We start from the raw sequence: 20,106 nt of genomic DNA on the forward strand, positions 1-20,106 counted from the left end.
CATGTATCTGTGGTCATCTAGCTTGATGGATGCCTGTAAGTAGCTCTCTCTCTCTCTCTTCCCTTTTGATCTCAAACCCTTTTGATTAGTATTTCCAGACAAGACTCGACATATATACTTAGTCTGTGGAATGGCAGTAGCCAAACTGGCCTTCTTTCTGTTGTTCACATGACTGTCCATTTCCCACTGCCATATCTTTGCACTGACTGTCCCCTCTGCCTGAAATGCACTCCCTCCTCGTTTCTGTCCCATTGAATTTCTTTTCCTTTATGAGTCAACTCTAGCATTGTTTTCTATATGAAGCTTACTCCCCAACTGTTTCTGCTCTCCTTCTCAAATTACTTTGTATTTATTTGTAGTTTTCCCTTTATATGTGCCCTTTTTGTTTCCCTTACTAGAACGTAAACTCTTTGGGAGTAGAAACTGTTTAACTAATTCAATTTGTATTCCAAGCACCTAGAATGGTGCCTGGCTATAGTATCTACTTAATAAATACATGTTGATTGCTTGATAGATATTGTTAGGTGTACTTCATCCTTGTTAGAAGCTCTCCATCCCTGATTAAGATACCGTTGTTCCTGTATTTGAGCCTATGATTCAGAAACCAAATCTCATTCTCCAACACCATCTTTTTTTAAAAAAAAATTCAATTTCATTTTATTTTCATCCCTGAATTCTCTCTATCCCACTTCCCCCTCCCTCACACACTGAGAAGGCAAGGGAAACAAAATGTATTACAGATACATGAAACACTATTAACTATATTCAAGAGGGGAGAGAGAGAGAGAGAGAGAGAGAGAGAGAGAGAGAGAGAGAGAGAGAGAGAGAGAGAGAGAGAGAGAGAGAGATTGAAGAAAGGAGAGAACATGCTTAAATACCTTTTCCTTAACAAACTAATCACCTCTCAGATTTTCCTTTCTCTCATTACTCATGCCCCTAAGGCTTCAAGTTATTTGCCCACGATTCAATAATACTAGAAACTCAGCTTCTCCATATGTAAAATGGGAAAAATAAATATGAATATACTTTAAGAAGTTATAGATGCTCTGTAAATATAAGGCATGTTGTTATTAGGTAGGAAGGTTTATTTTTCTTAGGTTCATCACACCTACCCTTCAACCCCAGTCATGGAGTAGAGGGAGATGATATACCCCTGAGCTCTACTACTAGGGATAAGAAGCAAGATACTCCCTTTTTATTTCCCCCTAAGGCTGGGCTACTTTACTCTTCATGACATTTTTTATATTTTTGAGAGGAAATAAAATGTCACTTGGGCCATTGGAATAAGGCAAGTGGAGGAGCGTTTCATCCTCCTGCAGATGCCTGCAGGCACCACGTGATTCTGTTGCAGAGTGTATTTGAAGAAGGTTACGGTTTCATTGCTGTTTGTAGGGGCAGTGGATAATGGCACACTGCGGGCTTGGAGGGAGTGCTCTGCTAGACTGGCTTGTTTGGTAACCCAGAGTTTACAATCTGATTGATGTCCTCCTCGTGATCTGTGAGTGCTGGCAATCACAACCCAGGACCTGACTTTATCGAGCCTTCTTTCTTCTCCTTTGTGTAAGGGGCCTGTTTAAGAGAATGTTTGGTTTTAGGGCTCAGCTCTTTTCTCCAAGATGGAAATTTCAAATTGAAAGGGACAGTGAGACCCAAAGAATTAGGGAGTTTGGTCTAAGGACAGTTTGAACTCTCAGTCATATAGTAGCTAAAATACTAGACTTAGCGTCAAGAAGACCTGAGTTTGAATCCTGCTTTAGACACATTAGTCATGTGACTCTGGACAGGTCAAGCCCCTTAACCTCTCCCAGCCCCAAGGACCATAGGGTTATTGCAAAGATCAAATGAGATATATATGTAAAGTGCTTTGTGACCATTAAAGTGCTATATAAATGCTAGCTATTGTATTATTATTAGTTCTAGATGCCTCATCGTGATAGGGCTGGGACCTCAATAGTTATTTCCAAAGATACATGACAGGAGGAAGACAGCTTTCTGGTCCTTACCAGGGGAGAGGGGTACAGTGTCAGTGTCAGAATGTGTCACAATTTCATGGCCAGCGAATAGAGTAGTGGCCAACGTAAAAAGAGAAACGAAGCCATTTTCTCTTCTAACAGGGCTTCAGAAGAAAATGATTGAAGGTCTGCGACCCATGGGATACCTTTTGGCTTTCTCTTTGTTCTCTTCCCTCCTCGCCTATTGTGGTGATGGGTTTGCTCTCTGCACCATGGCTCGGGTGCCCCACTCGCCTTTTAGAGTTTCATTAATTATACATTTATTATCAGCAGGCCCAGCATCCATCCTGATGCAGAGCCGTTTTGGCAGCTTCTGTCCAGTGAAGGGGGATGGTCAGTGCAAACTTGGATTTTAACTCTCCAGGCTGAGCTTTCCTGACCCAGTCTTCATTCAGAGACCCAACATCCCACTGCCTCCCTGAGCTTCACGGCCAAGGCGTGTCACTGTACTTTATGTGAAATACTCCAGCACCCCCAGTGTAGACAAGGGTCAGGCATCCTTGTTGAGTGACTCAGAGGCTAAGTCACTGATCTTTGAGGCAGGAGGTCGCCTAATTCCACAGCTAGCCTTGGAAACCTTCCCCGGGGCTTTTCTCTTTCCAAATCAGGTCATAGGAAGCATTGTGGCAGAAGTGCTGTGTTTGTCCTAGTCGCAGCTCTGCCGCCAGCTTGGTGTGAAGCCTTGAATGAGTCACTTCTGGGCCTGTTTCCTCCTCTACGGGATGAGTGAATTGGATTCGATGGCCCCATCATCGCCTTTTAGCTCTGATTGGATTGAGAAGACCTGGACTTCTCAGAGACACCACCCTATAAACTGAGGCCTCCAGTGATTTGTAGACACAAGAATCTGGGCTGTTCATGTCTAATGTAGACCTTCATTCTGAGTAGTTGAGGGCAGAATAAGAAGGAGTCTTCAGTTCAGCAAAGTGCTTTGTAAGTGTCTCCTGCCTGCTTAGTCCTGTTCTGGGTGCTACACTCACCTGAGGAATAGGAAGTGATGTAGTCCTGAGGGACACTGAGCTCATCACCTGCCCTCCTAAAGCTCTGATTAGTTCTGGGGTCAGCTTCTCCATTCAGGATGCTTGGATTGACTCTAACTGAGGCTTACTGTCTCTGTCCTGGGAATGCCTGATGAATTCCAGGATCCATTAGAACGTGAGCTCCATGGGCACCAGAACTGACTTCTATTTGTATCCTTAGCACTTAGCATTTGCACATGGTAAGCCTTTAATAAATGATTTTTTTCTTCCTTCCTTCCTGCCTGCCTGCCTTCTTGTTTTCATCTTTTCCTCCTGCCTTTATCAGCATTTTTAACCTGGAAGGACCATAAGACCATTTTATTTGCTAACATTATAGTCACTTCAAGATGAACAGGGCTCAGAATGGAGTCCTAAGAAACAGAAAGGACCAGTCTTGGTCCTGGCTAATAAACATGATAAGTGGTAATATAAAGTAGGATCAAATACTAGTCAAAGACACCAAGGCCACTTCAGTAGGTGGAGAAAGGCAGTCTCTGGTACTCTGAAGTATAATAAAATATCGTTATTTTTAAAAAGTAAGTTTTATTTATGTCTTTTGTTTTCATATCACAATAATTTCTGAATGCACTACCTACCATACCCTCTAGCATTAAATCCTAAAAACAGTTAAGCAAAAACAACTGATGTAGTGACAGTCTGATGATGTATGTACCACTTTGTTTCCGTAGCCCCATCTCTCTGCTGAGAGGTGGGAGATGTGTTTCCTTTTCTGTTTGATAAGTTTCACATAGAAGAAGAGGTGGAAGAGCATTAATGCACTCTATATTTTCAGCAAGTAGTGCCGCAGGGAGAGCCCAGGGCACCTGTAAGGTATTGATTGATTTGGGGAATTTGCTGCAAAGGAGAGGAGAGATTCAGTGTGATTCTAGTTCTCAAGTAACTATGGCCATGTTATTTCCTAATCACAGTCCAATGTCAGTCATTTTTCATTAAATAGATCAAAGATAGATCCCAAGTGACTTGGGAAATTGGGGAAGACTTCATGGAAGAGATGGCACTTCAATTGTATCTCAAAGGAAGGATAGTTCTTGGGCATATAAAGAAGAGAGGAAAAGATATCCCAGAAAGGGAAACAGTTTGAGCAAAGTTGTAGAGATAAAATTGGACATCAGTTGTGTTGTGGCATGCATCTGAGACAATTTGAAGATCAATTTGACTGGAATAAAAGACTTGTTGAAGAATGGGAAATAAAATGGAGAGGGCCTTGAATGCTAGTGGGACACTGGAAAGAATACTGCAGATTTCAGAAAAGCCTAGAAAGACTTACATGAATTGATGCTGAATGAAGTGAGCAGAACCAGGAGAACATTGTACACAGTAACAGCAACGTTGTACGATGATCAACTCTGATAGACTTAGCTCTTCTCAGCGATACAATGGGTCGATTCCAAAAGACTCATGATGGAAAATGCTATCCACATCCGGAGAAAGAACTATAGAGTCTGAATGCAGATGAAAGCATACTATTTTTATGTTTCTGGTGTTTTTTTTTCCTTTTGGTCTGTTTCTTCTCTCACAACATGATTAATATAGAAATCTGTTTAATATGATTGCACATATATAACCTATATCATATTGCTTGCTGTCTTGGGGAAGGAGGAGGGAAGGGAGGAAGAGAGAACATTTTGGAACTCAAAATCTTATAAAAAAAAGAATGTTGAAAACTATCTTTATATTTAATTGGAAAAAGTGAAATACTATTTACAAATAAAAAAAATACTAGCTCTAGAGTCAAAAGAGCCAGGTTTCAATCTCACCTGTATTGCTTATTCCCTCTGTGACCTTGAGAAAACCACTTAACATCACTGGGCCTCATTTCCTTCATCTATAAAATGAGAAGATTGAACCAGTTGGCCTCTGAGGGCTTGTCCAGTTCTAGATTTGGGATACTGTGATCCTCTGAGTTGAGAGGGAATTCCTTAGGAAATGAGTAGATATTGGTGGGTGTTTTGAGCAGAGCAGTGATGGGTACAAAGCATCATTTTAGACCCAGGCAAGATCATGGCCATCATTCATCTTCTGTCAGCCTTGTATAAGCCATGAGAATAATTTCTCCTCCTCATCCAGAATCACCTTTTCCATGGAGTTTTCCTGTGACACTGAATGAGTCCTTGGAGTCTCAACTGCACCATTTTGGGCTTGCCTCAAAGAAGAGATTTGAGAAGGCACCTCCCCCTACTTTTTTGCAGAGGTGGGAGACTGTGGGTGGGGAGCACTGCACATAACACCAGGCTTTGTCACTATGTTGGCTAGTTTTGCTGAATGTTTTTCGCCTCCCTTTTTTATTCTTCATTATAAGGGTTAGCTCTCTGGGAGGGTGAAGGGAGAGAAGAGATACAGTGGGAAATATGAGCGATGTAAAAATGGAAGTTATCAATGAAAATTGATTTGTTGTACAGATGGACAGGTTCTTGTTGTCCTTGAGGGGTTCCCAGGTGAAGGTCAAGAGGAGTATCAAGAAATAAACTTGAAAATAAAAGTGACGCCCTATAGGAACAACGCCAGCTTGACTGCAGTCCATGGCTATGATAAGATTTTTTAATAGGACAGTGATAGAATGGGCGCCTCACTGGGCTGGCCTGGATTTATTTTCAGGATGAGTATTTTGCCTGTTGCGCTCTGCTTCTCCTCTGCAGCCACCTTGAAATCTGAATTTTCTCATGTAAAAAATAATGATTCTTTCCATGGAGCGTGTATGTGATTTCTTTCTTCCACTGGCTTGTTTTTCATCTCCTGAATTTTAGTGTGAGGGTGTGTGATTCCTCAGCTTAGTCAAACAGCGGGAACACGTTGTAAATTGAAGGCCGTGTAGACCCTGCTATTCAGCTGGTGCTTCAAGAGATTAATCTGACCTGCTGTGACCTGAAAAAAAAAGCATCTGACTAGAAAGACCAGCACTCCCACACCAAGCTGTATGTTTGGATAGCACCTGGTAGGTTGGGGGGTTACTAAGGAAACTGAGGTTTTTGACAATCCTCAATGTCTCTAAAATGGAGTCTGGTTTTCTCTTTTGGGGGGAGAGGGGGGAGGGGAGAATAAATGCTTAATTGAAAAGAAAAATGAAACTTAAAAGAAATTTTAAAAGATGGAATCACTCAATACCATCTGGGCACCTAGCACTGTATATATTCCATGTTGAGGCCTGGCATTACCTGCCGCTCAGGAGGTTCAGATCACCATACAGTTTTCTTCTAGGATTTTGAGGGAGGTTAGAAAGAGTAAGAGGTTCAGAGGCCTTTATAAGGTGCCTGGACTACATATGTCCTAAGTTTCCTTTCACTTCTAGCATTACAACAAAAGTCATGGCCTAGGAATCTTAGACATAAAGCAGCAAAAGAATGAGCATGTCCAAATGAGGATTTTTCACTTAGAAGTATAGACCAATTGCATGGAGCCAAGATGGCTAGTAAGCAGAAAAATCTCCATAACCCTCCCATATTCACCTCCAAACAACCACAAAATAGTGCCCCAAAACAAATCCTAGAACAGCAGAACCAGCAAAAAGATGGGGTGAGCAATCTTTTAGCCCAAGAAACTTAGAAGATTGCCAAGAAAGGTCTATCTCACTTGGGTAAAAAGTGAACACAGTCCAGGACAGGAATTGTCCCAGAAAACCAGCAGAAAGCCCTACTTCACCAAACCAGTGGGAGATCATGAGACCCAGTGCAATAGAATAGGCAAACACCAATACCAGGACCCCCCAGGTGCCTCAGCATAATGAGGGGAATGGGCAGATGAGACCCATTACATGCTTCAGCATAGCCCTGGGCAAATGCCAGTGTCCAGAACATCATGTGCTTCAGTGTAGCCCCAGGCAGACAGGTAGCCACCAACCCTGTGGGAGCCTAAGCAGACAGGAAGCTGCTAGCACCAGGCCCCCACCACGTTTCAGCATAGCCCTGGGCAAACAGGCAGCCAGCAGCCGGACCCCCACGTGCTCCAGGTTAGCCCCAGGGAAACATAGAAACACCCCTTCAGACTCAGAACATTCCTGACACCAGCACTAGGACCCCAGCTCAGCACCAAATAAGCTGCCAGACCCCTATAACCTCCAGCAGTGCCAGCCACCCTCACCCTACCTCCTCAGTGCAGCAAGTTCTCTGTGGGCCTCAGGGTAACATCTGTGCAGCACCAGGTAAATAGCCAGGGCCTGTAGCCCTTGGCACAAGAAGACTGAGATAGTGCCCCTTCTACTCCAGGAGCAGAGCTCAAATTTAAAAGAAAGAAAAATAGCCCAAAAAGGATAAAAAAAAATCACAAAAGAATCTGACCATAGAAAATTATCATGATGACAGGGGAGATCAAAACGCAAACTCAGAAGAGGACAACAATATCAAAACACCTATGAGCAAAACCCCAAAGAAGAATGGGAAGTGATCACAAGTCCAGGAAAAATTTGCAGAAGAGCTCAAAAAGGAGTTTAAAAATCATGTAAGAGAAAAGAAAAATTAGGAAAAGAAATGAAAGTGATGCAAGAGAATTATTTTTTTAAAAAAAGAGTCAACAGCTTGGGGGGGAAAAAACTGCTTAAAAAGTAGAATTGGCCAAATGGAAAAGGAGATACAAAAATCCACCAAAGAAAACAACTTAAAATGTACAATTGGCTAAATGAAAAAGAAAATACAAAAGCTAGCTAAGTAAAACAACTCCTCAAAAGTTAAAATTGGGCAAGTGGAAGCTAATGACTCTATGAAACATCAAGAATCAATCAAACAAATTCAACAGAATGAAAATATAGAAGAAAATGTGAAATACCTCATTGGAAAAACAACTCACCTGGAAAGTAGATCCAGGAGAGACAATGTCATAATCATTGGACTACCTGAAAGCCATAATCAAAAGGAGGACCTTGACAGCATCTTTCAAGAAATTATCAAGAAAAACTGTCCTATCCTGGAACGAGAAGGCAAAATAGGCATTGAAAGAATCTGCCAATCACCTTAGAAAAGAGATCCCCAAATAAAAACTCCAAGGAACATTTGAGCCAAATTTCAAAACTATCAGGTCAAGGAAAAAATACTGAAAATGGCCAGAAAGAAAAATTCAAGTGTGAGGGAGCCACAATCAGGATTACACAGGACTTGACAGCTACAACATTAAGACATCAGAGGTCATGGAATATGATATTCCAGAGGGCAAAGGAGCTAGGACTACAACCAAGAATCAACTACCCAGTGAAATTAAGCATAATACTTCGAAGGAAAAAAAATGGTCATTCAATGAAATAGAAGGATTCCAAACTTTCATAAGAAGACCAGAATTGAACAAAAAAATTTGATCTCTAATATCAAGACCCAAGAGAAGTCTAAAAATGGAAAAAGGGGAAAGAAAATATAAGGGGTTAAATGGTGCTCAACTGCTTATATCCCTACATGGGAAGAGGCTTGTAATTCTTAAAAATTCTATCACCAGTAGTAGAGCTAGAAGGAATAAACATAGACTGAAGGTAGAGGTATAAGGTGAATATGAGGGAATGACATAAATAAAATAATTAAGGGATGAGAAAGAGGAGTGCGCTGGGTACAGAAGGAAGGGAGAGGTAGAATGGGGCAAATAATTTTACACAAAGAGGCGTGAAAGACCTATTACAGTAGAGGGAAAGACGGAAGGGCGATGGACATTGCTTGAACATTATTCTCATCAGTATTGGCTCAAAGAGAGAATAATATACACAGTAATGTCAATATAGAAATCTATTTTAACTGACAGGAAATCAGAAGGGGAGAGGTGAAGTGAAGAGGGGGGTGGGACTGACAGTGGAGTGGGCAGACCAAAGAAGACAGTAAACAGAAGTAAAACACTGTTGAGCAGGGAAAAGGTGAAAGGAGAGAGAGGACAAACAGAAGGAAAAATAGGGTGGAGGGAAATAAAGTTAGTAATCATACCTGTGACTGTGAATAGAGGTGAATTCTCTCATAAAATGAAAGCAGATAGCAGACTGTATCAAAAACCAGAATCCTACAATACGTTGTTTACAAGAAACACAGTTGAAGCTGAGAGACACATACAGAGTAAAGGTAAGGGGATGGAGCAGAATCTATTATGTTTCAGCCAAAGTAAAAAAAAAGCAGGGGTAGGAATCTTGATCTCAGACAAAGCAAAAGCAAAAGTAGATCTAATTAAAAGAAATAAGGAAGGAAATTACCTCTTGCTTAAAGGTACCATAGACAATGAAGTAATATATCAATACTAAACATGTAGGCACAAGTGGTATAGCATCCAAAGTCTTAAAGAAGAAGTTAAGTGAGTTATAGGTTCATGACCAAACAAGAGATAGAAAGCATTATGAAATGGAAATTAAAAAGCTTTTGTTCAAACAAAACCAATGTAACTAAGATTAGAAGGAAAGCAGAAAAATGGGTAACAATGTTTACAGCAAGTGTCTTTGGTAATGGCCTCATTTCTCAAATATATAGAGAGCTGAATTAAATTTATAAGAATGAAAACCATTTTCCAATTGATAAATGGTCAAAGGATATGAACAGACAGCTTTCAGCGGATGAAATCAAAGCAATCTATAGGCATATGAAGAAGTACTCTAAATCATTTTTATTAGAGAATTGCAAATTAAAACAATTCTGATGTACACCTCCACCTATCATATTGGCTAGTATGACAAAAAAAGGAAAATGATCAATGTTGGAGAGGATGTGGGAAATTAGGACATTAAGGTACTACTGTTGGTGGAGTTGTGAACTGATCTAATCATTCTGGAAAGCAATTTGGAACTGTGCCCAAAGGCCAACCAAATTGTGCATACCCTTTGATCCAGCAGTATCATTACTAGGTCTGTATCCCAAAGAGATCACAAAAAAGGAGAAAGGACCTACATGTGCAAAAACTATTTATAGCAGCTCTTTTTTGTGGTGGCAAAATATTGGAAATTGACCAGCTGTGGTATATATAATGTCATGGAATACTATTATGCAGTAAGAAATGATGAACAGGCAGATTTCAGGAAAAAAAAAACTGAAAAGACTTGTATGAACTGATGCGAAGCAAAATGACCAGAACCAGGAAAACATTGTACACAATATCAGGAACATTGTGTGATGATCAACTATGAAGGACTCAGCTCTTCTCAGCAACACAATTTTCCAAGGCAAGTACGAAGAATTCACAAAGGAAAATGCTATCCACATCCAGATAAAGAACTGAAGGACTCTGAATGCAGATGGAAGCATACCTTTTTTACTTTCTTTATTCTTTTTCATGATTTTTTCCCCTTTTGATCTGTTTATTCTTTCACAACTGTGACTGATATGGAGATATGGTTTATATGATAGCACATGAATAACCTATATCAAATTGCCAGCCATTTTAGGAAGAGGGGAGGGGAGGGAGGGAGGAAGGAAAGGAGGGAGAAAAATTTGAAACTCAAAATCTTGTAAAAATGAATGCTAAAAATTGTCTTGACATGTAATTAGGAAAAACTATTTAAAACTATAAAAAGATGTATAGACCACACATGCTTTCAAGCATATAAACTACATTTGGGGGCATCAATGCTTATTTTTAAAAATGTATTTTATTTTTAATTTATAGAATAAAACAAGTATTTTCATAACCTAGTATAATTTAAAAAAAGCCGATTGCTTATGAAGCTGCAAATCTATTATGTGTAACTTGCCTTTCCTTTTAAGTATACAACAAAGCTATCCTGTAAATTCATTTGTTTCCTTTTTTTCTTTCTTCACCTTCCCCAAACCTAGAGATGGCCACCATTAGACATAAATAGATGTATATAAATACACACATATACATATATATGTAAAAGTATTCTATACATACTTCTACTCATCAGTTCTTTCTTTGGATGCAGATAATGTCTTTCTTCTTACAATGCTTTATACAATGCTTATGATAAAAACAGAGGTGCCTCCTCAATCACCCTTACCAAGAAGAAATGTGGTAAAGTAGGTAGATCTTGGACTTGGAGTCAGGAAGATCTGGATTCAAATTCTGCCTCAGATTCTTACCAGCTAGGGGATCCTAGACTAGTCATTTAACTTCACTGTGCCTCAGTTTCCTCTTGTGTAAAATACAAGCATTGTGCTCAATGATCTCTAAAGTCTCTTTCAGCTTTAAATATATAATACTATAACTTACCCCAAGGCTGTTTGGCCAGGTGCCTGGATTCTGTTCCCAGGGAGGGGAAAACAGTGCATGCCAAACTCCATTGTTTAAATTCTTAAATGCCCTTTAGAAGGGGCCCCCAATATTGCTCCGTCTCCCATCTCTGTGCCTTTGCTCAGGCTGTCCTCCAAGTCTGGAGTGCACCCCGCCCTCACCTCTGTCAAAGCTCAATTTAAACATCCCCTGTTATAGGAAACCTTGCCTGATCGCAACCCTTTCCCTCAGATTACATGTATGTGTATTCAATAAAATTACCTCACACTTATTTTATACAGACTTTTACATATGCATGGAATTATAGGATCTTTGAGTTACAGGGGACCTCAAAGGTCCTCTAGACCAATCCTTTCCTCACTTTACAGATGAGGAAACTGAGTCATTACAAAGTTAACTGATTTGCCCAAGGTCACATAGTAGTGTCAGAGATGGAATTATGAACCCAAGTCTTCTGAATCCAGAGCCAATGCTCTTTCTAGTACACCATGCTATCTCCCATGTTGTCTACCCTGATAGAATGTAAGCTTCCTGAGAGCAGAGACTCTCATCTTTCTCTTCATATCTTAGCACAGTGCCTGGCATTAACACAGAGCTACAGTCTCTGGTTCCTAGTGTACCTGCTTCCTTCAAGTCTCAGCTCAAATCCCATCTTCTGTAGGAGGCCTTTCTTATCTCTATCCCACTTTCCCTTCTGAGATTATGCCCAAACTACTCTGTATATATATCTTGCGTGTTGTCTCCCCCATTACACTGTAAGTTCTCTGAGGTCAGGGACTGTTTTTACCTTTCTTTGCATCCCCAATGCATAGCACAGTGCCTGGCACATAGTAAGTGTTTAATAAATGTTTTGTGATTGATTGCTTGATGAATCCATGGAATGTCTGTCCCTCCAGAAGAAAAATGCCAATACAGTTCAAATCCTATTACAATAAATACCATGCCATTGAAAAATCTATTGCCAGAAATTCCATAGAGGGATTTCTTGTTCAGGTATGGGTTAGACTTAGATTGCCTCTGAAGTTCCTTCTAACTCTCTCGTTCTGTAATTCCTCTCACTTATTCTTGCTTTGTTACAAGCCAGAACCTAGGTCAGTGCATATAAAAACTGCATTCCATTGCCATCACTTTAGCCTCAATACCAATTTCCGGGTAGGAGCTGCTTGGAAGATTGCATAATGCACAATTATGCTGGCTGTGCTGGTATCTTCTGCCATCTTCATAAATTATTCACCATTACCCAGAGTTTAATATGACTTCCCATTTTCAGTCCCACACCATGACTGTTTCCTACTATTTAATTTACAGCTGTGGAACAACTATTTTCATCTGGCAGTGGCTTTTATCACCCAGGATTCCCTGCAGCTGGAACAGTTCTCTCATGCCAAGTACAATAAGATCCTGAATAAGTAAGCTGACTTTCAGATTTACTAAATATGATATTTTATTTAATTCCCAGAGAGTGTCAATAACGTTGATGTTTTCCCTCTTCCTAGATATGGGGATATGAGGCGGTTAATTGGCTTTGCCATCCGTGATATGTGGTACAAGCTTGGTGAGTAAACACACACGTTGAGATAAACACATCTGCAGACGCCAAACTCCTCCTTGAAGACCATCTGTTATGCGAGAGATGGGGGTTTCAATGTCGGGAGCTAGAAATAACTGTTTATTACTGTAAGCGCAGTGCTCTTAATAAAAGCCTGATTGTACAGTGAATGAAAGAGGGAGGGATGCACAGATGTGGAACAGCTCCAGCATTCAGCCCTGAAGGGCTGTACAAAGTTGGGAATAAGGGGAAGAGGACAAGGCTGTCATCCTTTCACAAAATAGAGTGTGTGGGCAACTGGCACCCAAGTTATCTGTGCAGATTGGCAGTTGGTTTTGCAGATATGTTGTAGACTTGCTTAATATCACAACCTTTCAGACTCAAGGAGAGGGCTCTGTAGACATTTTTGTTATGCTTGAGCTTGTGAGATTATCCTAGGATCTCTGCCTCTTCTGCCTTAATCAGGGACAGGATTTACCTGTATGCTTTTTACTTCTTTCTGGCTGAGAGCCCAGGATTGCTCCTGCAAAGCAAAGAGTTCAGGAAGGAGCAGAGAGGGAAAATATTCTGCCCTGAGATAAGAGCTCAGACCTACTCAGCAATGCCAGTCTTGTTGACTCTGGATCATGCCTACCATCTTATACCTAGAGTACCTACTCTTTCCTGTCTTAAGAGACCTTCTGGAGTTGACCTTCCTATACCCTTTTCCATAGTTAAACTTCTCTCCTGATCACTTCTATCTAGAGCTACAACTGGAGTTGGGCTGCAAGAACTTTGCCCCAGAGTGCCAAAATTTAGAAGCCTGTGGTTAAATCTTGATTTTATCATGACCTATGTGACCTTGGGCAAGTCACTAAAAATATCTCACTGTGCTTCAATTTTCTTATAGGAAATGAGGGTGGTAGATGATCTTTCAGGTACCTTCTAACTCTAGATCTAAGATCCTTAAATACTCTTTCTCTCCTCACTGGGTCTTGGGTTCTGAGATCTGAGGTCTTTTTTCTGAGGGCTCTAAATTCTCGGCTGAATTTTTCTTAAAAAGTTATTTTGATAACTTCCCCAAATGCCAAAATTGCTTCCTATGACTCCAGCTCTACCTCGTTTCCACCCACAGCCTGTTATGTAAGAACTTAATTCTCCTGCTCTAGCCCTTTACCATAAAAAGAGGTACAGGGAAGAATTCTTCCCCAAAATACTCTAGATAGGGAATTCCCTTATTGAAATATAAGCCTTCAGAAAGCTTATCTACACAGGTTTATGCCATCCCAACTTCACTGAACCATTGGGAAAAGTGGGATCTACACTGTTTTGTTTTATTTTGTTTTCCATCTATCTCTGTATCTTGCTGCTTCCCATGTGCTATTCTTTGTAGTCGTTCTGTACACAGAAAATTTTCTATAACTATAATGGTTTTGGGCAGGTTTTCCTTTAATTTTGGTTATGTGGATGGGTATAAAAAGATATTAACTTCAACCTGTTTGGGTATTTATGAATATCTGTTAGAAGAGTTTGTTAAATTAGGAGATAAAAAGTCAAATTAATGTTAGCCGATTCCTGGTGCAAAAAGATCTAAATGAACCTTAGCTCTTTATATGAGAAGCAGCTTTGGTACAATGGAAAAAGCACTGGATTTGGAGTCCGAGTACTAGGACAGAAATCCTGCTTCTGGCACCAATTACTTGTGTGATATTGGGCAGGTCATGTAGCATCCCTCATTCTTCTTCAATAGAATGAGGAGATTGGACGGGTTGGCCAACATAGCCAGATCTATGATGCTGTGATTGATAGGTCGTTGGTTTCCTGAAGAAGGGAAAGACAGGAAAGCTTTTGTACAATCCAGAACACAGCCCTCTCTGTTGCCCCTCCCTTTCCACTCCCCAACTTGACAGTGCTACCTTTCTTACCATCTGTGGTGATGAGAGAGGAGTAAGAGCTAGCCTGTATGGGTATCCATCCCATAAAGCCAGAGCTCCACCGCAACACATCTATTCAGGAATGTCATTTACAGTCAAAGGTGAGGTGCTAATCAGGCATTCTTGCTCTCTTATGAATCGAACTCTGGATGGATACTGTCTGCTTGCCTGTTTCTACCTGTTACTTGACCTGTCTAGCCCTTACTTCTTGATTTCCTAGACCTTCTGTGTCTATTAGATGCATCTTGCTAAGAAGATACACAGAAGACCAAATACAATAGTGGTTAGGACATGTTCGGTTTTCAGAGAACATGCTGAATTACTTTAGCAAGAGTGTTTTTTGCAAAATTTCAGTGAGTTAAAACCTTAGTGTTTACCTACCTGGTTCAACCCCCTCATTAGGCTGTACACTTCTTCAGAGCAGAGATTATCTTTTTTCTTTCCCTGTATCCCCAGCACTTGACACCATGGCCTGCACATAATAGGTGCATAATAAATGCTTATTGACTGACTGATGGACTGTCTATAGACAAGGAAGCAGTGACTTAGAGTGACCCATCCAAGATTATACCTCTTACTGCCTCAGCTGCCACCTAGGAGTACATGATTTCCCCACATTTCTTTTCACATAAATCTATAGTGATTCTATCAGCAAACCCTTTGAAAGAACCCTAAACTCTTGCATCACATTTTACCATATGCCTATGAGATGAATAATAGATGAATCTCGGTACTTGTGTTGGACAAAGTCAAAATTGGGCCCCAGAGAAGCTTCTGGAACACAGGACATACTCTCCACCCACATGTCTCAACTTATTCCTGGAGCACTCAGAACTGCCACCATTACAAAGGGCTGTATGATTTGACATGGGTTTTTATCCTGACAGCATCTTGGCACTTCGACTTTAAAAGCTTTTCCCCAACATAATGCTTCTGTCCCTAATGAGATTCAGTCCCACTGAATCAAATCCCCTCCCCCCATCCTTTCCTTCACTTTCCTTTAAATATTGCAGCAGGTACATTATCTGAAAAGCTGTCCTTTGCCAGATTTGCCTGTATTCCGTTAACCCTAACTATATTTTTATCCAGAGTATGTACAGTTGCATGGGCATGTATTTACACATATATAAATTTCGCATCTATTGAATGCTTCAGTCTCATTTGGATGTAAATTGAGACAATTACATTTCAAACAGTCTCTAGGGATGTTGAAATCGCATGCTGGTTAAAGGATCGTCACCGCTTTCCGTCTACCTTTTCTCCCATTTTCAGAACTTCTCTTCAGTAGATTGCTAGGGAAAACAAGTCAGAGGTATCACAGAAAGCCCAGGCCTCTGTCATTTCCCCCTGTTCTTTTGGACCATATTAAATAAATCCTTATCATACTTGAAGACCTTGAGTTTTCTCAAAACTGTCATCATACTAACTGTTTTCCTGCCACTAGACCATAAAGCTCACTGAATGTCTAGCCTGTTCTCATTTACAATCTAGCTATTCATCTGCTTGAATTTGAATTTTAAAACCTTGCTATGGTTAGATAAAGACTTAAATTATCCTAATGGATTGTGGGGAAAATAGAGATTAGTAATCATTATGAACCACACAAAAAGCAAGATTTCCTTCTTGAGCCCTGGCGAAGATTTGAGCCTGAAGTAGAATTAAAATGTAGCCAAGAAGAAGCTGATAGTCTCAGAAAGAGTTCTTATCCTTCACTTGACTCCCCCATTCGACTCTCATCGGCTGAAGACATTATTAGAGTGGCATCCATAATTTCGTCATCTAACACTTATGTCTTGCCAATTTTTTTTAATTCTGAGAATTTGTTCTAGAATTCAGTTTAATTTGAACTTTAGAATGTCAAGAAGCACCTTCATTCCTCTCTGTTCATATTCTCAGTTTTAATCTGAAAATACTTTTCCAGGCAGCAACCTTTACCCCCCCCATGCCCCAACCACCCCCCCCCAAAGAAAAGAAAAACAATCCTGCCCACACAAAGACTCTGGATGCTCAGTTTATTTAAAGAAAGGTTGTAGAAGCTGCCTGCATGGTGCATGCCAGCTGGGAACCAAGAGGCACGTGAAGCAGACTACCTGCCAGGCTGAGGACTGAACCAAGAAGGCAAGAGGGGCTGTGTCCCAGTGGGAAGAGTTTCTCTTAGGTGACTAAGGCTTGAGGAAGAGAACCTTGGGGCAAAGCTGCTCCTACAATGCTACAGATCGGTGGCTGCTGAGGAGGCCCAGAAGCAGGAGGTAGCTGATGGCTAAAATACAGATTGTGTCCCAGTGCCAACCTCCTCACTCCGAGCATGCCCCTCCCTACCCTTCTCCAGAGCTGCTGCTTATAATTCCCTCATGCTTCTTTTGTGTCTTTTTCCTGACATCAATTTTCTTAAAGCTCAACATCTAGTGAACACAGCTATGAATCAGAATAGGAAGCCAACCTCAGGAGGCCTCTGGTCTAACCCCTCCCTGAATCCTGAACCCCCTTCCTCTGCCTTTCACCACCCAAACTCAGCTTCTTGCAATACAAAGAGTTGTCCACAACTAAAGCTTGTGCAGAGGTGGAGGAGGACAAGGTGAGCCCCAAACGCTGGTGCTCCAAACAATGTTGGCATGGCTGCTGTGCTTAATAAGTCAGATTGGAAAGAGTATCTTTTGTATGAGTTCAAACTCTTTGCATACCTAATTTCTTGACTCTCACTTCCTCTTGAAAAGACCTTGGTCATACCTCCTGCTTCCGCATTACCTGATGGTAATCAACCTTTTGATTTTATCTGGTCCCCTTCTGTCCACTGCACCATTATCAAAGGATGCGTTGACATTTAGGAAGAAGAAAAGGCATTGACTGCATTTAGAAGACTTGGGTTTGAATCTTAACTCTAAAGATTTCCATCTATGTGATCTTAGGCAGGTCCCTTAGCATCCGTGGGCTTCAGTTTCCTCATCTGTAAAATAAGCGGGTTATACTAAATGGCCTCAAAATTCCCTTTCACCTTCAGATCGGTGATTGTAGGAGCACCTTAGATGGCCCTGCCCAGACCAGGCTGTCCTTTCAGAATTACGGCATTGCCGGTGGTACATGGTGAGCACTCTAGGTCACTGGCCTAATCACAAACAGAACATCTCAGCCTGCCTGAAAAATGTTCTTTTGGCCTCTGTTTAAAGACCTAAAGTGTATGTTCTCAGGCAATATCTTCTAATGAATGTATGGTTTGGACATGAGTCAGGAAGATGCAGGTTAAAATCCCACTTCTGGCACTTATTAGTTGGGTGATCATGAGCAAGGCATTTAACTTTGCTGAGCATCATTTTCCTCATCTGTAAAATTCAGATAATGATACTTGTAGTATCTCTCTCAGCATTTGGACTTGACATGATTGTGGTGAATCTCAAATGAGGCAAGGTATGCAAAGTACTATATAATTATCACTTGTTCTATTGATAATCCTTCATACTGCCTTGCTCCTAGGCACTTCAATGTTAACTCTATTAAATTAATCTTACCAATATGTAAGAGGGGAGAAGCTTGTCTTCTTTTTTACCTTTTTCCATGAACAATATATTTATACCAAAATTACTTCCCAAGAGAAGTAGCATCTCCATCTAGAACAAGTTTATTCAATTTAATTTAATTCATCAGACTTTTTTTTTAATTAAGCATTTACTATATGCAAGTTACTTTTAGATTTCTCAGGCAAAGGAAACATTCTGTCTGGGAGAGAGAGAAGTGTTGGTTTGGAGTGCAAGCCAGTTTTTTATAAGAGGAAGACCAGAGTTCAAATATGGCCTCAGATACTTTTTAGCTGCAAGACCTTTGACACCTAATCTAGAATCATGATTGTGAGCTCCTTGAGGGCAGAGATTGTCTTTGCCTCTTTTTGTATCCCAGTATCCCAGCACTTAGCACAATGCCTGGCACAAAGTATGTGCTAAATAAATGTTTGTCAACTGATTCACTTAACCTCTATTTGCCTCAGTTTCCTCAACTGTAAAATGGGGATAATAATAGCATCTAACCTTCCAGGGTTATCGTGAGGATCAAATGAGATAATATTTGTAAGGTGCTTAGCACAGGCTGCCATATAGTAGGTGCTATATAAATTCTAGCTATTATTATATTAATCCCTATTGAATGTAATCTTACTACAGTTAACTCGGTTTTCTAGCCTGTCGGGATCCCTTTAGATCCTTACTCTGTCATCCAGTCTCTGGGCTATCCCTTCCAGACTGATATAACTGTACATTTGATGAGCATGCCATGAATCAACTAATCAGCTGACAACCATTTACTTTAACACCTACTGCATATCAGCCTGCTAGGTGCTAGGGGTACAGATACAAAGAATGAAATAAGTCTAAGTCCTGAGAAGCTTACATACTACTGGGGAAGACCACACACAAGTGTTTGTGTGTGTGTGCACATGTATACACACACACACACACACATAGACACACATGTATGTATTATATATGCATGTTGTATATGCAGAATGTTAAATATGAAGATAACAAATATAAATAAATACAAAGTAATTTGGGAAGGAAGGAAATGGGGACTTCAGAAGAGGCTTCATGACATCTATGTTTTTATCTGAGTCATTGAAAAAATGTATTAAGCACAGAGACCAGCACAAATCCCTGACATTCCGTAGGTGTTGAGTACATGCTTGTCCATTGGTTACGTGATTGATGGCATGCTCATCAAGTGTACAGTTATACCAACCTGGAAGAGATAACCGAATGAATGGATGACAGAGTGAGGATCCAAAGAGATCTCGACAGGCTAGAAGTGGGCTAAATCTACTAAGGTTACGTCCAATAGGCATTAGTATAATAATAGCCAGCATTTATATGCCTATCCTTGGAATATTCCACTAGAGACCTTTGGCCATGCTGATACTGAGCCATTAACTTATACTATCTAGATATTCTAGATAGTTCTAAATCGATCTAATTGTACTATGGTTTCATGCATTTTTCCATCTTTTTTGCAAAAATAGTATGAAACGTTATATCAATTACTTTTCTAAAATCTAGGTAAGCTCTCCCCACAGTCTTCTCCTCATCTTCCAGTTTAGTAACCTTGACAAAAGGAATGAAGATGAGTCTAGCATGACCTCATCATCCTTGTCCTGTTGCTCTTTGTGAACACCTCTTCTTTTTCTAGGGGTTGGCCAGCTATCTCTTTCCTTTGTGATCCATTTTAGGATTTCCCAGAAATCAGTGAACTCTATTGATCAATAGTTTGCAGGCCTAATCCTTTCCTCCTTTTTGCAAATTGGGACATCTGACTTCTTCCAGCTCTCTGTGGTACCTTTCCCATTTTCCACAGTCTTTCAAAGGATACTAACAGTGGCTCAAAAATCATACCCGTCAGTTCTTTCACTGCTCAAGTATATAGATCATATGGGCCAAGTGAGTTGAATTCATCAAGGGCAACTAGATGGTACAATGGATAGAGCA

The 20,106-nt window shown here is 40.5% G+C and overlaps 1 protein-coding gene across 2 annotated transcripts in view; it reads left to right on the forward strand.

The window, feature by feature from the left end:
- DOCK2 (dedicator of cytokinesis 2) overlaps window positions 1-20,106 on the forward strand; it is a 499,735-nt gene that overhangs the window by 413,371 nt on the left and 66,258 nt on the right. For both annotated transcript variants that reach the window (XM_078150544.1, XM_020992326.2), the window contains exons 31-32: window positions 12,491-12,591; window positions 12,679-12,737. In XM_078150544.1, coding sequence (XP_078006670.1) covers window positions 12,491-12,591; window positions 12,679-12,737 — 160 coding nt within the window. The remainder of the gene's footprint in view (window positions 1-12,490; window positions 12,592-12,678; window positions 12,738-20,106) is intronic.

The sequence above is a fragment of the Phascolarctos cinereus genome, unplaced genomic scaffold, assembly GCF_003287225.1.
Source record: "Phascolarctos cinereus isolate Bilbo 61053 unplaced genomic scaffold, phaCin_HiC Scaffold_2;HRSCAF=192, whole genome shotgun sequence".
NCBI lineage: Eukaryota > Metazoa > Chordata > Mammalia > Diprotodontia > Phascolarctidae > Phascolarctos > Phascolarctos cinereus.